We start from the raw sequence: 17,787 nt of genomic DNA, 5'->3' as shown, positions 1-17,787 counted from the left end.
GAAAAGCCATAATACAAAAAAAAAAAAAAAAAAAAAAATCAAATATAAAAGGAAAGGCATTTTGTTATTAGACTTAATATAGAAAATGAGTCACTCTTAGAATTTATATACAAAGCAACTGTATTAAGAACAAGGAGATAATACACTCTAAACTGCTTATTTCTTATGACTCCTAAAATAATAGCATGCTTATTTCTGAATAACTGAAACAAGAAAGGTGATAGCATTACAGAGAGACAGTAGGAAGATCTCCACAAGTGTCAACACTGCCTTACAGGAAATAAACCTTTAACTAGATGAAAGTGTAGAAAATGTATGAAGCACAGACAACTGCAAAAACGTTCAAGTTACAAAAAAATAAAACGACCCCAAGATGACCTACATCACATAACAATCTCCAAGAACACTGGCATATGAAGTTAAATGAACACTATGCTATTATAAACAAAAGAAAATTAGAAGGAGAAAGCAGTTACAAAATAGTCTATTAAGGAAGGAGAAAAAATGCTACTTTGGAAGATCTGAGGTTATATGAAACTTTTTGTTAGCAGAAAACCTCATACATTCAAGGAGATGGGACTATGTTTCTAATCCAACAAGCCATTTTGTATTTCGCTATGAAATTATTATTCAGATGCTAAAGTCACAAAAGACATTTTGGGAAATACTAATGTTCAATATTCATTAAACAAGAAAGGGAAGTGGTCTGTCTGGTATAAACAAATAAAAAGAGAACCTTTAAAAGTGTTTTACAGGCTTAAACTAATTTCCACTGTAACTATGCTATGGTTGACTGAGACAGAACAACCTGGTCCATGATACATCAAATATTTCACAGCCTAGTTCCAAGCAGAAGGTTAGAATAAGTGTTCTATTCCAAATGTGATATGTAATTTGATTTGAAGACAAAATAATTTGAATTATACAATGTTATAGCTATTGAGTTGGTTAGAACTCTTTCAGCAATGCACTTCAGGCAAAATTAAACAGCCTAAGATAGACTATAACTTGCCTTCATACTAAATTTCATTCTATAAAGCCATACGAAATGTACTTTACATGTGTTATTTAAGTGGCTACTCTCTTCCCTTCACAGTTCTCTATGTGCCTTGCCCCTCCATCCCCACGCATCTCAGTTTACATTTAAATGGCACATACACAGAGATATGCACATACATAAAGAATTCTCTTTCTGAACATCTTCCAATTCTAATCGTTCGCAGTCTTCGTTGTGTTGATGTTCGTCTCGGTCTTGGCTATTCAAAGATGGTCTAAAACCAACATAGGCATGTCTTCTTCCATATCTTCTACCTGTAATAGTTTGATATCCTCCTGCTGGTTTGGGCCAGGCAGGTTTGCCAGCTTCTTGACCCATTGCTACATAAGATTACGGAGGAAAAAAAAAGACAGAGAAACTGCATTAGACAAAAACATGTCTGTATAATTTCCCTCTTTCCTAACCCTTTGACATAATTTTTTTAGCAAGGAATTTCCTATTTCTCTGAAGTCTTGAGCTTCACTAATGATACAATTATTAAGAACCTGAAGTGGTCTGGGCACATGTGTTATGAAAGTACATAACAGAATTTTCATCTGCAGTAAATAATATTGACAAACACCTACCTTGCCCCCATCTTAACATGTTTTTAGTAAATAAAACGAGACTTTATTACAAAAAATTTTAAAAATCAACTCCAGAGGTCACATGAATTTTTTTTTACGGTGATACACTTCTGCACATAGCTCTGACACAACACATGTCAGCTTGCAAAAAACATTTGCAAGCGCTATAATAGAAAAGCCTTCAGGTAGTGCAGCACAATTCAGCCAGCTCTAGCTAGCTTATCTCTGTGACAGGAAAAGTACAATTAATCAAATCACACCTTCTAAAATAAAAGTCCCAAGGCCCAGGGAGAAGGCTTTATTCTTTACACTAGGTAGTATGTTCAGGCATGGCCACAGAAAGCAATTGCTCCTATTATTATAGCAGTATTCCATATCGATGGATCTTAAGGCTTTTATCAAGAAAACATGGGATAAGTAGCACAAGGAAACTTGAAAAACACTGGGGGAAAGCTGCCAATATTATAATGAAGAGAGATTTTAATAGAGCAGTAGTATCAGCTATTAATAATCTAACACCAGTGTTCATATCCAAAGGCTGTTACTTGTACAAATGCAATTAGAAGTTCAGCATTTCAGTTGTTTAGTGGCTTTTTCATGTCCCTCTAAGTCACTTTTAATCTTCACTAAATATGGTATTAACATAGTAGTTTTTCTGTTCTTGAAACTCACCAAACTGAAGACATTAAAGTCCAGGAAGATAAAGTTTACAACCATTAACACACAGTTTTCTGAACTTTAGAAAAATAAGAAAGCTTTTTTCTTTCCTGGCTGTTAAGCCAATCTCTTCACTACCCTTAAAAAGAGAATATTTATATGCAAACCCACCATTTACTAGCAGCTATTTTATGCAGCTTTGAGTGGTATAGCCACTAGTAAGGCTGGTAGCTGCAGTATGTGGACTGCCTAAAAGATACAACTGCACACAGGTACCAACTGTCAAAGAGTCCAGGCAAGTTTTTTGATTATTTTTTAAACTAACATCACTGTTGAGGCTGTTGTTTTGCTAACACTGACATAAAAGAAACTAACTCTATTGCTGCCTACCTAACATAAATCATGAAAAAATAAAACCCAAGGAAAAAAGATAAATATTTTTCTTGGGGCTGCACTCTTAGAAATCGCATGATCCCTTAAAAGCTTTAATGAAGAAGCAAATAGAAGAAAGTCACCTATTGTAAAATACAGCTTCTAGTAGAAGCGAGTCTTAAGAGCTTCAGACACAAAACGTACTACAAGAATTTGGTCTACAATTGCCAGCATGGCAATTCTGAAAACATTTCCTAGCAATCTGCACTTCAGTCAAATTTCTGTGGAAAAAATCCTAATACTTTCTGCCTGATCTTCCCCACAAGAGGGAAAAAAAAAAAAAAGACAGAAACATGAGTAGTATAATGATGGTAGAAGATTCAAGGCCTCAGAAAAAATGCAAGCTCCAAGAAAAGAAAAATAATCACTTTCACTTTCAGCCTGACATGGAAAAAAATTAAGGTTGGAGTAAACCAAACAAAATTACACTCACAATAGAACACCTGCCACAAGAGTCTAAAATATTACTGTTTCATTCCCAGATGAATTGACAGCAACAGTGAAGATACTTACACTGCTTAAAATTAAAAGACAAATATTTACAATTCTGTTGCTTAAAACTGCAATATTTAAGCAAATTATAACATGAGGAGTCTTTAATCTTGTCAGCTTCACTTTTTGTTATCTTTAGACAATTCTAAGAAGCCATTTGCTACAAAAATGTTGTGCTATAACTCACAACATTATATCTATGGCTCTAAATCTGCCTCAAAACATGTAATCCTAGTCATGTCTTTTTTTGACTCTTTTTCCCACACATGAAATCTCTCCAACTACAGCCCAGTTCCACAAACACTGCAGAAGTCCAAACATGTCCACTAGCTGCAATATGGTGATACTGCTTATTTCTACAGACCTGGGATACAACTCAGGTGAACCTCTGCAGAAAAAATTAGCAGGTATCAGAGGCTTTTTTCTCATTTATCTATGAAGTTCTTGTAGTTTGATTACATATAATCTCTCTTGAAAATATTTTCAGCTATTTGTCTAAACCTGCCCATCCCACATTAAACAACAGAAGCTAAAATGGTCAGTTTGTTATTAACTATACTATTCCTGCAATCCTTAGAAAGGTGAAAACTCTCTACCACCCCTGACAAAAAAAAAAAATCTCTGTAACTAATGCAAGAAGGGGACCAACAATAATTTTCTTAGTAAGAATATTAACTGGCTGACTAATTAAGTCAACCAGCAAGTCATGTTTATTCAAGCAAGCTCTGATAATTCTTAAATTTCCACTGATTATAACATGGCTGGTTAGCAGACTGCCAGAGGGAGCTGACAATAAGCAGCCACATCTGAACTTGCAGAGCAGAATCCAACAGTTAAATTAGTAAATCAGCAGAGAAACAGAGAAATCTGCCCTCAAACATGGTAATACAAGTGGCTGGAAAAAAAAGGTAAAAATACAACATAACTGCCTAATTCTTAATTTCAGTTTGTTCTCCAAAACACCAGTATTATTCAAAACCAGATGTCCACTCAAGAGAGTCAAACTCTCTGAATGCAAATGTTTTATTTTTTTAAAATTGATGTTCGCAGCATGCAAAATCTTTAACACTGGGTGCAATGCACTACATTTTTTGTTCCAAATAATTCTCTCACAAACAGAGTATCTCATCTCATATTCAATTGTTCTTGAAAGATACATCATCCAGTTATTCTTCTGTTCTCAGAAAGATTTATCGGATCAATATAGTGAAAGCTTTTACTGTTTACTGAAAGTTTGGATGTCACATTTGGTTTAGAGTAGGAGAGGTTAACTTCTACCTAGATCCAAAATATCTCAAAATAAGAGAAGGAGCCATGCGTTTATTTGCCTACATGCCTAAAATGGGCAGCATTTAGGCACCTGAATCCAGAGACCAATTTACAAGAAACCCTTAGGCAACCAAATTCCTGAGACACATAATATCATCTCTCAGGTCCTTCTTCCAGGCCAACCCAACCTTATAAGTGAGTATTGCTCTATCTTCTTCCAGAAGCTGTTTAGTAGGCCTGTTCAAAATATACCCAACACCTGCTGACAAGACACAGTTCTGCAAAGCTGACCAGTCTTAGAGATGCAACACACCAGTGACGAAATAATCAAGGTAGGGGAAACAGGCTATTTATTCACTTCTCAGGCTAAAGATGCCTATACACACACCTCCATCCTTTCAAAAGGGTACTACAGTCACCTGGATTCCTCAGAGGATAGTTTGCAGCTGTCATAAAGCAGAAAAGCATTTTAGATTACCACATCAAAAAAAACAGGGGAGAGTGTCTCCTAAAATGCACAATGCACAAACAGGTAAGTCCAGCCTTTCCCTGGCACTGCCTTAATCACCAATGCAGAGCAGCCTACTTCCCCTTTACTTCTACAAATACTGCACTAAGGACTCCACTCCCTAGAGCTAGCGAACTACAGGCTATAACAGATAAAGCCTGAGAATCTAGACCCAACCCATCAGACTTGCATAACTAACTTGTCCTCTTCCGCAAAAAACCCACCATTTTTCCAGAAGTAACACAAGGTTACCAGTAGATGCATGCATGCATGTGTTCAAAACCTAGCACCATAACTTCAGCATTCAGAAATGATCCATCCCCTTGATCACAATCCTACATATAAATCCCAAACCATTCTAATTTACAGAGACAGATTTAGGACCACTGGGGTCTCCTGCCCATGCTGAGTCTGACAGGATCCCAGTCCTCGCCCACTGAAACCACCATCCTTTACTCTCCTCTCCGTTACCTCTCATTCTCTCCTATTCTTTTGATTCCCTCACGTCCTGCACACTAGAAAAAAAGAGAAGCAGCTTTTTGGGATCAAGGAGTGCATGACCTAGATCTACAACACTACTACTCAAACAAATCACCATTACCCATGCAGATGTGAGATACCAATGGTGGCATACACCTAACTCCTGAACAGGGCGATGTCGACTGCCACACAGGCAGGCAGGCTGGTCATATTCGTGACTGCCAGAACTGCTGTGACCTACCCAGACGGGACCACTTTGTTGAAGCAGAGTCTAATCCACAGAAGCAATGGTAAAAAAAAAAAATAAAAACATTATATATACAAATTAAAGAAATTGCAGTTTATCTAAAGCAGTTCTGAACATCTGAACAACATCTTGCCTTTTTTCCAAGAGCTGAAATACTCAAAACCTTCCCTTACATACCTAGCAATTTTTGCAGTTTAAGGAGAAGGCAACTGAGTTTTGTAACTTCCACTGACAAAAATATATCCCATAACCCTAGAAACCTCACAAGGCCATTTTCAGTTAAATATTCCATCAAATTTACCTGGATCTTGTTTTCACCCTATTATGTCCAATTTTATTTCCTTGGTACCATTCATTCACACATAGAGTCACCTCCTAGGCCTATTGTATACCTCACAGGCAGAAAACAAAGTTATGACTGTGTAACACGGGGACGGGGGGGCGAAGCAGGGGGGAAGCAGTCCCAAGTGTTTTTCATCCCAATGACATGAAGGGGGGGTCATCATTTTCTGCTGCAGAAGGCATTTAACTAGCTTTTTTTTTTTTTTTTTTTTTTTTAAGACATGTAAAGTGAGCTTCAAATATCTCTCTAAGAAGTATTTTTTTCATTCTTCTAACAACTTATAACTTTTTCTACTCTTCCTCAGATTTTTCCCAGTATTCTTAAAAAACTTGTATGCATATTCTGGTCTCAGTCTCACCAACACTTGACATAGAAGGAAAAACGAATCTCCTTTGTCCTACCTAGCTGCTCTTTTTTCTTTTACATCTATGAATTACAGAAACCATTTTGTTCCACAAGGCAGGAACAGGATCTCACATTCAAGGTTTGAAAAGGGAGTGCATGTAATACTGACACAATCACTGTTTTCTAGGTTACCATCTTAAAAAAAAAAAAAAAAAAAAAAAAAATCTGCATTTACTCCCTGAAAGATATGAATGCATTTGGCTGTCAAATGGGTGAAACTTAAAAACAACTCGCATTCTTGACACCCTCTCCCTTACCTGACTTATTTGGAATCATAATGGAAGCATATCCCTGATCAACTCAGATAAAAGTTGCAGGTAAAAATATTCACATTATCTTTTAAACTGTATTATCCAATCTTCTTTATCTGTAACCAATATTCTACAACTCTTTCTTTCCTGCAGGTATTGAAAGCTTCTGCTCAGGACAGTGGAGAGATTACTCCATTTCAGTTAACAGAAGAAAGGCATGGAATAATCCCCAAAAGGGAGAGAAATATTTAAATAATTTAAAACAACATATTACTGCCACAATTTCCCTCTCTTGCCACTATGGGCAGATTAATACTGAAATTCTTTAAATGTCTTATTATGTTCACAAGCTCAAAACTACATACACTGGCAAATTTCCACTCAAAACAATGAATATTCAGTTAGAACTTACCTTTGCTGCCTGGGATTTATCTAAAACTCGGAAAGCTGCATGGCATGGTCTAAGCCTGGTAGGCAGCTAAGCACCACACAGCCACTCACTCACTCCCCCACCCAGTGGGATGGGGGAGAGAATCAGAAGGGTAAAAGTGAGAAAACTCGTGGGTTGAGATAAAGACAGTTTAATAATTTTTAAAACGGAAAAAAGAAAAGAATAAAGAGGAAAAGAAAGAAAAGCAAGGAAAAAGAGTGATGGAAAAAACAATCCAATTGCTTACCAGCAATCCACCAATGCCCAGACAGTTCCCAAGTAATGGCGGCCTGGCCAACCTCCTCTCCCGCACCAGCTTTATTGCTGAGCATGATGTCATATGGTACGGGATACCCCTTTGGTCGGTTGGGGTCAGCTGTCCCAGCTGTGTCCTCTCCCCACTTCTTGTGCACCCCCAGCCTGCTCACTGGTGGGGCAGCACAAGAAGCAGAAAAGGCCTTGGCTCTGGGCAAGCACTGCTCAGCAGTAACTAAAACATCCCTGTGTTATCAACGCTGTGTTCTGCAAAAAATCCAAAACATAACCCCATACAAGCTCCTATAAAGAAATTTAACTCTATCCCAGCCAAAACCAGTACACCATATCATAAGCAAGAATTATACATTTTTCTAAAAGATCAGATCTATTAATCCAAAAGTTCCTTCTTCAAAGTCTTTGGTTTAGCAGTGACTATAGGCTGCTCACCAGGATATTTGAGAACACAGTAGTGATTATTTCCATATGCAGTATCAGCTCAGCTACATGTACACCGAAAAATGGAATACGCTTCAGGGATATATTTTTCAGGCATTAATTACTGTCTTCGCATTAACTTTCCAGGTCATTTTGCACTCTCCTTTGAGCTATAGATTTCACTAAGTCAATGTTTTTACTTAGTATAGTTCCTTCAGCCTGAGGCTGAAAGTAGCCTGTGGTCCAAGTTCAATAAGCTAGCAGGCTGGCCTACCACTGAATTCACTTTAAATGAAAATAATCTCCTTTGTCTTTTACCTCTCAGATTACAGAAACTGATTATTTTGTTAATGACTGAAATAGCAGCTGGTTGCACCTTCAAACAGATTGACCAGTTTAGGTTTCTGGAATCTCAATAGCGCAAAGGATCCTTTCAGCAAACACGAAGCAGGTATTTTTTCCATTGTGGCCCTAACTTTGGAAATACAGCATGGGCAATTAAGGACATCTGAATACCTTTGTGAATAACGGAAATGCTTATTGTCACCTTGTCCACTTTAATGACAAAAATAATTCTGCATTTAACATTATTTAGAGAGCTAACGAAAATACTAATCACAGCAAATTTATGTTTTGTGAACTTCAAAAACACTGCTGGGCTTTCCACACTTACTTGTTAAGCCACTCCAAACTAAACTCAAAAGTGTGCTTGCACACTTGGTGTCAACATGTGTATACGTAGACTATTGGCCTGACCCTATCAATTTTGATATAACCAGAATCAATGCCAGTGACAGTAAAACAGCGATACAAGGTGGCCTTATGACACTAAGCATATACAGTACCAAAATTAGGTTCTGACACTTTTAAGACAGTTCACTCATCCCCTGCTCTGCACTGCCTTCACCTGCGCACAGCCCTCCCCACGTGCCTAGCAGCCCTATCCCTAGAGTAAGGCTATCTGCATACGCTTTCGGCTCCAGCGGCAGGAAGAAGAGATCAGACCCAGACCGTCCTCCCTGCAGCAGCAGGGCTGGAAACCGCCGTGGCACACACAGCCAGTCATCTGGTAACAGGCAAGAAGATGAAGGTTGTGCACTCCCAGGGCTGAAAGGCAGGGGAGGGATTTAGTTCCAGTGCACCCTTCTACTGCAACTTTTATCACAGGCCAAATTCCCAGTCTCCAAGGAATATCAAATCAGATCAGAGCAGTAAGATATTGTTCTTTGCAAAGACAGAAGGAAGATGAGACCACGAAACAGATCCCATTTTCCCGATATTTAGTAGCTTTTTAATGCAGGACTCTTGTTGATACTGTATGAAGTATTTATTTGTGCTTAAAATGTAAATGGTTAGTAATCAACAATTTAGAGGACAGAAATTCTAAAATGCTGCTTCAGAAAAAAGCTTTCTGTTTCAACAGAAGAGATCCAAAGATAAGTTTGAAGCAGGCTTTATGTTTTTTTTCTTCCCTTCCATGCTGATGAATAAAATTTGTCTCAGCTCAATGCCATACAAATACTTAACTGTTGGGCTAATGTAACAGACACTCCTTGGAATTGCCTGAAAAGGTAATAAACAATATATATATATATATAAACAAAACACTACTAGCATTCACCCCCCCACACACATATTTTAAAATGAAAGACCTGCAAAAGCAAGATCATTGCAAAATATTCTGATACTGATCTGAGTTTCTTCTCAAATACCAAAAGAGAGGGCATGAAGACCAGCAAGCTGATAGCAGCTTCCTTCCACTTCAATACTATATAGTTTCTGCTTTGCATTTCCCAGAAAGTTTGCAGTTTTGCACACATTTTGTGCCGTAGATGCAAAACTGAGGTTCTGAAATATTGCGATCCATTAGGCATACAAATATAAATAGCTCAATTTCTGCATTTAAAAAAAAACATTAGTCAACATGTAGGCTAAAAGAAGCAAGTCAATTAGTATTTTGGATATTGTCTGCATACTCCTAATCTCAATTAATGACCTCCTATAATCAGCAGATACAATTCACAACTCTATCCAAATTATGAAAAATTTTGCCAGACTTTAAAGGAAACAGGTGCTGGCACTATATACAAACAATAGTTAAGTCAAGTATATGCAGGAAACTGTAAATGGTTACTCTGAGTGGAATGCATTAGAAATATTCACAGGGCAATTAGTATTTAGCAAAGTCATGAAGAAAAATACAGACACAAAATTGCTTCAAGTCCAGAACTCCCTCTACAAGTGGAGCCCAGTCATGACTCCCATGTAGAGGTGTCTGAATGGGTGATCTGCTACAAACCACCATCATGATACAGTTCCTTTCTATCCTTAGACATCCTCCTAGAGTTCAAGATCCTGCACAGTTCCTATTCCTTCATCCAGGCTCTTCTGACCAACACGGGTGCACAGAATCCCCCTACACAGACGTCTGCCATCTGTTCACTTCAGCCAAGGAGCCAGGGTTAGGCTGGCTTGCTCTGATGCAGCTTCAGCTGTGGTTAAAACAGCTGGCTGTCAAGCTGTAAACTGGACTGAGTGAACTTACTCAGCTTTACCAAATCCCCTTCTTTGAGGGTCTAATTCTGTCTATGTTTTTGTAAAGTTCAGCAGACAGTTGCATTAGCACAGCTGAGGCGGCAAAACGGAACCAGACGCAAGCAGCTTGAGGCAGGAATCGCTACACAAACTCTGCTGCGAAAGCCGCTGCATCCCTGAGCCATGGGCCCACTCTTCAATGGGTACAGATCTGTAACCATTCCAGAGCTGATTTTTCACTGTCCTCTGACCATCTAGCTGCTCCAACGTTATACTCAACTTCTGCATTATTTCCAGTTTATTTGCACTGACTTGCTCTGATTTTAGTCCAGCTCTCTTTACTTTCTTACACAAAACTGTAAATAGTTTGAATGCATCACATCCTTCTTCCTTTACTTTGGCTCAACCCTGACTTTGGTAGGACATGCAAATCTGTCCTACCAACTGCCAGCTCTGGCTTACCACAATAATTGTTCTTCCAGTTTTTAACCTGACAAACAGCTTCAGCAGAAATTCCACATTAAATCTCAACTCAAGAGAGAGGGAAGATTAAGTAACTGAAGTACTAAAATACTAGACTATGTACTAAAGTACTAAAGATAAGGATGGTGTATGTGTCATGTACTAACAAATTAAGAGCAAGTCCCATCCTCCCTTAGAAAGTTAGCATTACAACTTGAAGAATAAAAAGCCTGACTTTGCCAGTAGCCCCTGTAGCAACGTGTTCTGTTAATACAGAACACTATTATGGGCTGCTAATTATCAGCTGAACCTTCATATCCTTCCCCAGCCTCACAAGTTTTCCTATTCTAAATGTGTGTACTAAACTAAGAGCATGGAAGTAGTCATTTTTACCTACTGCTTTTCAGAAGATATCCAGAAATTCAGTTCTTATTTTTAATCAAAGGTGTACTGGTAGTCTGCCTCCTTCTCTCCCTCCCACTCAAATTACTCATCCACTAAAAAAAAAAAAAAAAAAAAAAAGCACCAACCCCCCCATATCTGTACTCTTTTTCCTTTGCCTATGACTTCACATTTTGCATCTCTATTTCAGTTCCAATTACAAACTTTACAAGAGGAGGAAGCATCTCTCTAGAGCTTAAACACAGCAAAAAGGTTCACTTTCACTTTTGTCAGTGCAGATGACTTCAACATACTTTAAGAAGTTAGAACAGTCACTTCCTTTCTCCCTCATAAACACACCAAATAAGAGATGACAAGAGAATCCCAAGGTGGAGGTTCAGGTACTTGAAACTCTGTCACGATGGAGAGATACAATTCAGCAAACTATCAGGCCCAAAGATGTATTTTTGCATTGTTGTCTTTCATCTTACGTAACTGTCTTTATCAAAGCAAAGTTAACCCAAAACATGTAACGAATCCTTATCCGCTACCAAAAGTAGCGAAAATGATTTTTTGAAGTATTTTTTTTCCTGAAGAACAGAGAAAACTCACTGCTTTAAACTCTTTCTTTTCCTTTCATAAACAGAATTCTGTATCGTGGATACAAGGGTAACAAAAGCCTCTGATCCAACTGACAGACAGGACAGCTCACCTGAAGTCAGTCGGGCAGCCAAGACTTTCAAATTTTAGAAACAGAACGTGAAGTGATTCTAATATACCTGTGAAGAAAGTGAGATCATTCTCAAAAAGAGAAGTGCAGGATATTATTGTCAGGTAGGAATAAACAACTGAGGAAATTACCGAAGGGGGAATAATTGGCAATGTGCAGCTAAGCAGAAGGGCAGCGGAGGATTATAGAGGATCACAAGTTACACACAAGTCAATATCTCCCTCTGTTTTGGCAAACAGCAGCATATGAGCTGTATTAAGAGTGAAGGCTACAAGACAGGAAAAGTAACCCTTCTATCCTGATCGATGATGTTAAAATCGGATCTAGCACTCTGCATATAGTTTTCAGTACGATACTTCAAAAAAGAGCACTCTTAAATGGCAACAAGAAAGATCTCCCTGACACTTGGAAACAACACATGGAAACGACATAAGGGAAATGCTTCTACTGGTAGGAATATCGCATCACTTAAACAGATTGCCTGGGGAGGCTGAAGAATATCAATCAGCAATGCAGCCCAGAGAAAGGGTTTCAAACAAACAGCTAGTGTAAAAATCACTGTGCAGAAGGGTTGGGAGAGAGGAAAAGCCTGACAGGATAACTGCTTGAGGTCCCTACCAGCCCCACGACCATTTCCCTAAACCAGCCCTCTGGAATTTCAGATATTTATTCTGCTCCCAGGGCTGGAATCACAACTGTACATAACTATGTTAGGGTGAAGGGGAAAATCTGTGTGCTTTTTTCCCCAAACCCTTGGCCTGTAGAGTAAGATACGACCTACACTGTGACCCCCAATCACTATTTGCTTGCTTTCATATAACTTAGAAGATAAATCACAATTTCGCTACAGATCGACTTCGCTATTACGTTTACACACTTCTTTCTTTTTTAAAAATTTCTAAAAGGTTACACAATTGATATGCTGTATGAAACTGCACCAGCTTTACTGGGTGTGCTACAAGTACTTGATTATTTTTGTCATCTCCTTTTAAAAACAACCACTGTTCACTTAAAGCACTTTATCACAATCCTGGAAACATATTACAGATCCATTACCTAGAAGCCAATTTTCAGGCCCCAAAAATATTGTTGCAGATTCCTGACTCTCAGAACTGCTCAAAATCTTACACTACAATTTCTTTTTTTAAGCTGTCACCAAGCTACAAATATCTTGTTCGCCAAACATGTGACAAAGACACACCTATTAAGACATAAGGTCAACTACAGAGCCACTAAAACAGAAGGTGGGTTTTGCCATAGTTTTAAAATAATTTGGGTTATGAAAACTTCTCTCTTGCTTGTTTCATAAATTTCACCTCTGATACTAAGCTGATGGGGTAGGACATTTTGGTGTAACTGATTATCACTAATCTCCTGAACAACCATCCACAATCCACCCTCAGGATCAGAACCATTTATCTGTATTCTATAGTACCAGCTAGTTGCATCGTTTCAGACTCAAATCAGTTATCACCTTGGATTTTCTTTTCCCTGCTTAGCACCTAGCAAAGAGATACTTTACCACAGGTGACTTTAGCACCTGAACAACCACAAACTTTTCAGGTCATAATTTAATAATTGTAAGCACATATGAAAGGACACACACGTATGTGCCAGCTGGAATTCTCTCTGCTTCCATAGTCACATATTTAGTCACCTGAAATGCTGTATAAGGGTACAGTGTCAAAACATCACACTTGACATTAATCAAATTTGAAAAGCTGTTTTAAAACTACTCAGAATGATTAACACCATTGGCAGCAGAATTTCTAAATACTTTCTCCCACTGTGACACGTGAGCATTTAGCAATTTACATGGCCATCCATTCTGTCATCCTTGCAGAGTATTCCACTCATTACTAAAAGTTCATTAATAATTACCTTCATTTCCCATATAAATAAGTTATAGCCTTGCTCCACAAATACCACAAAAACAGCCAGCCAGGTGTGTCCTGTAAGAGAACCAAGGTTCTTACAAGACCTACTACATTTTACACTTCCACAACTCAAATAGGTGCCCCTGTATTAAACGTGCACGGCATTATTCCAAGCACTTCAGGATATTCCTGTGATAAACAGCATGAAGTGTGTTTTGTTCAAGTTCAGGCTATCAAAACCACAGAAGCTGAAGTTCCAAACACTGATGGAAAGTACCATCCTAAGCTCAGGTTAGCGTGTCTTATAAGGACATTGAAAATATCACTTCTCCATGAATGCTCTGAACAGAATGCCGAGGTTAGCTATCATTCCCCTCCTCCAGTGGTTTGCGTTTACCTACATTTATCCCACATTCAAAGTTGTTTCTGTAACTTGAACATTGTTTCAAGGTATTAACTGAAGTGTGTAAATATATTTTCCAACTGAAATGAATGCAAAGTAGACCTTTGGGACCTGTCCAAATACACTACTAAACATATAGACAAAGGACAGCTGAAGCTTCATTCTAACTCTGCACTCTGGACTCTATTAGACTTACAGCCCTATCCATAAAAATGCAGTGGGATCATTAACGTATCAGTGACTAAATTAATTAAAACAAATTTGCTCCCCATACTTTGTTCAAAATATTATTGAGAAATACTAGAGTAAGCCTTCATTGAACTGTAAATTTTATGCTCGCAGCTTCAATTACATCTAGAACTCCAATTACCTCAGATGCCAAACAAACACTACTTACACCGCAAACTACAAGCCAGGGACTGTCTGCCTTACAGATGTATTGTCCTCGGTACAATGGGATCTGGCCTCTACTGCTGTAGAGCACAGTAATATTTTTTGTCTTATTCAAGCCTTCCTAAGAGACCAAGAATCAAAATGAACACAACTCAACAAGTACTACAGACCACAAGGGAGATTACTACATAAAAAAAGGTAGCAATACCAGCTTAACTTTTTGCTACAAATACCCGTAACAGTTACTTGCTGAATTAACCCAATACATCGTATTGGTATTTTTCATTTGCTATGCTAAACTGCTTTTGCAGAAGTAAACATCTTCATGGGAGCAGCTAATTAACAAGGCAATAGTTCATAAATACGTCTTATTTTGATAAGGCTTTGATCAGTCAAGAACTTTCACACACTACCTACAGGGCATTGCAATTCACTGAGTTGGCAAAGGAAATAAAAAAAATAGACATATTTCACAGAAGTTTCCTGATCTGGCATTTTAATGCAACTTCAAAATAATGATTTTTCTGAACAACTTTTTCCAGACATTTTCCTTTCTTTAATGGGTGAGAAAGAGCAGGAAATCAATTCTGTGCAAGTCTCATTGAGCTGCAAATAAACTTATTTTATTACATGTATTTGCTTAGACAAATTTAAATATGCGCACTTCTAAATGAAATTTACATCTATAAAGTACGTATTCTTCATGATTTGTGCATTAACAGAGAACAGTAACAGTCTGACAGCACTCTTTATTGCTACAGGACATAATTTATTTTTTCTAGACACAGTGTGACAGAACTTTAATCAAAAATCATTCCTCTAAATCGCTTAACTGTGTACCCAGACAACTGCAAATCAAGAACCACACTGAATTAAGTGTCTGAACATGTCACGGTATAGAAAAAGGACCTAAATGCAGTCTCTAAGCTTTCAGACACAACCCATAAAGTACTCAGCACCACAGTTACAATACCAGCTTTTTATATCTTTGTGCACCACGCAGATTCACATGCTATGTAACCGATACCTACTCTTCATAGAAACTGTTACTTCACCAGCAGTATCCAGTCAAGCATATCTGCAGCGCACAGTATTCTGAGAAAACTCAGTTCCACTGCAGCCAGCTCAGCTGAAGACAAGCCGTTCAAGTGAACCTACTAAAGATGCAACATCAAAGCACGCACGGGAAACACCCTCAAGGAGGCTCTCGTCCAGGTGCAAAACCCATCGTGGGCAGTGTAACTACAGGTTAATGCATTTTTGCCCGTGTGTATGAAAATGCATGCTTTTAGCTGATGCACCGTAACAAGGCTCTGGATTCCGGGCCCGAGACACACTCCTTCTGTCCCTGAATTTGGGGGTGGTTCTGCTCACAGCCGGCTCAGACCTCCTCTCCTCCAGCAAACAGGTAGTGTGAGCACTTCGCAACTGAGTTCAGGCAAGGTCAAGCGGCTTGCTTGCTTTAGAGGTGAAGCCTGCTCACACCCGCTTTTATTTTGTCTGAGGTAGCGCAGCGAGACACCAAGCCACCCGGCTGGCCGGGCTGCTCTCGGGGCTTGCTGCGCAGGACGGGGAGCCCAGGCCCGCCATCGCCGACAGCTCGCCGGCCTCGGCACCACGCAGCAGCCGCCCCTTCCGCCGCGGGACACTGAGTCACCCTCACATTGTTGTAGGGGGAAAAAAAAAAAAAAAAAAAAGAACAAAACCCAAAAAAACAACCCAAACGAAAAACTCTGAGCTGAAGGCCTGCCCGTGCCGGCCCGGTAGCTGCGTGCCCCGCCGGCTTCCCCGCGCCCGCCGACGGCCTCGGCCCTGACGCACGGGCACACGTCGGGCCACCGCGGCCCGCTGCGCCGGACGGAGGTGGCGGCGGTGCCCCCTCGGCCCACTGGCTGCGGCCCCCGTCCTCGGCCGCGGCACTACCGGGGCGGCGCCCCGCAAGACGGTCCCTGAGGGCAGGCCGCCGGTCCGCGGCCCGAACGACCGCCCCGGGGGCTGAAGACGGCCGCGGCGCCAGCCTGCCTGGCTCCACTACCGTCCTCCCTCCCCAGCCGGAGGCCGCACGCAGAGCCCCTGGCCTGAGCCGAGGCTGGCCCGAGCTCGACCCGCAGCCGCCCAGCCGGGCCGGGCCCGGCCGGCCCCCGCGGGGGCCCGCACTCACCCCTCCCGGGCCCGGCTCGCCCGCCTCCCCGCAGCCACCGCCTGCCGGCCCGCCCGCCCGCCTCCGCCACTACAGCCAATCCGGCCACGGCACAGTCGCCAGCGGCGGCCAGTACTTGGCCGGGGGAAGCGGCAGCGACCAATCCCGACCGCGGGGGCGGGAACAGAGGCAGCGGGCCCGCCCCTGCCGCCGCGGAGGGGCGGGGCGGGGGCGGGGCCTCGGTAGGGAGCGGGGCCGGGGGCGCGGCGCGGTGGGCGCTGCTGGCCCTTCCCCAGCCCGCGGCCGGCAGGGCCTGCCCCCCCCTCCCCCCCCGCCCCCAGGGCCGTGCGGCCCGGCTGCCGCCCGGGGAGTGCCCGGCCGGGGGTGGAGGTCGTGTAGCTACGCGCACCGCGGCCGCGCCGACGGAGGGGAGGTCCCGCGGCAGGAGGGCCGCTGACCTGCTCTTCCCGAGCCGTGCCAGGAGGGCGGGCACCTCCGAGGTGACGGGGCCTTACCGGCCCGGAGGCAGCCGCGGCGGGGAGGCCGTGGCGGCCAGCCTGCCTCGTCACCGCCCGCCGCCACCGAGCTGCTCGCCTGGAGCCGTGCTCCCGCCCGGATTTCGTGTTTCTGGCCTTTATTTGTTGTCTGTTCCTGAATAAATTACTGTTAGCCTTTAATCAGACGTTTAATCATGCAGAGTGAGTTCCCCTCTGGGCTGGTCACTTACCTGAATTTAGAAGGAGATTTTACTATTCAGAGGCAGGCAGAAACCAAATTCACGTTTTACTGCGGAGAAGTGGGAAAGGGCAGCACGCGGTAGGATGGAAAGATTGACGCACAACACCGGGTGATATACATTGTATTAAAGAGGGAGATAAGCAAAACCATGTATTCTTTACGGAGGAAACAGAGACAGGGGCAGAGCATGGGAAAGGAAGAAAAATAATGGCCTTATGCAAGAAGAGCTGTGCTATGTTCTGTGCCTACAGAAAGCAGGATGAGAAGCTCGCAGCATTTGGGATGAAGACAGAGCACA

At 41.3% G+C, this 17,787-nt stretch overlaps 1 protein-coding gene across 6 annotated transcripts in view; it reads right to left on the bottom strand.

The window, feature by feature from the left end:
• Positions 1-17,506, bottom strand: part of PJA2 (praja ring finger ubiquitin ligase 2) — a 36,291-nt gene extending 18,785 nt beyond the window's left edge. Inside the window, exons 1-3 of one of the 6 annotated variants that reach the window (XM_087742546.1) lie at positions 16,773-16,788; positions 7,385-7,659; positions 1,177-1,377 (exon numbers count right to left, since the gene is read on the bottom strand). In XM_087742546.1, coding sequence (XP_087598672.1) covers positions 1,177-1,377; positions 7,385-7,469 — 286 coding nt within the window. In that variant the 5' untranslated portion in view covers positions 7,470-7,659; positions 16,773-16,788. Of the gene's footprint in view, positions 1-1,176; positions 1,378-7,119; positions 7,150-7,384; positions 7,660-8,799; positions 8,816-15,642; positions 16,750-16,772; positions 16,834-17,478 lie in introns of those variants that run through there. The other 5 variants (XM_087742547.1, XM_087742551.1, XM_087742549.1 and 2 more) reach the window with 5 other exon arrangements.
• Positions 17,507-17,787: the final 281 nt, after the last annotated feature.

This window comes from Nipponia nippon, unplaced genomic scaffold (genome assembly GCF_047370975.1).
Source record: "Nipponia nippon isolate SJK-2023a ecotype South Korea unplaced genomic scaffold, ASM4737097v1 scaffold_8, whole genome shotgun sequence".
NCBI lineage: Eukaryota > Metazoa > Chordata > Aves > Pelecaniformes > Threskiornithidae > Nipponia > Nipponia nippon.
Note: the sequence above shows the minus strand (reverse complement) of the source record. Positions and strands in the feature narration are given on the sequence as shown.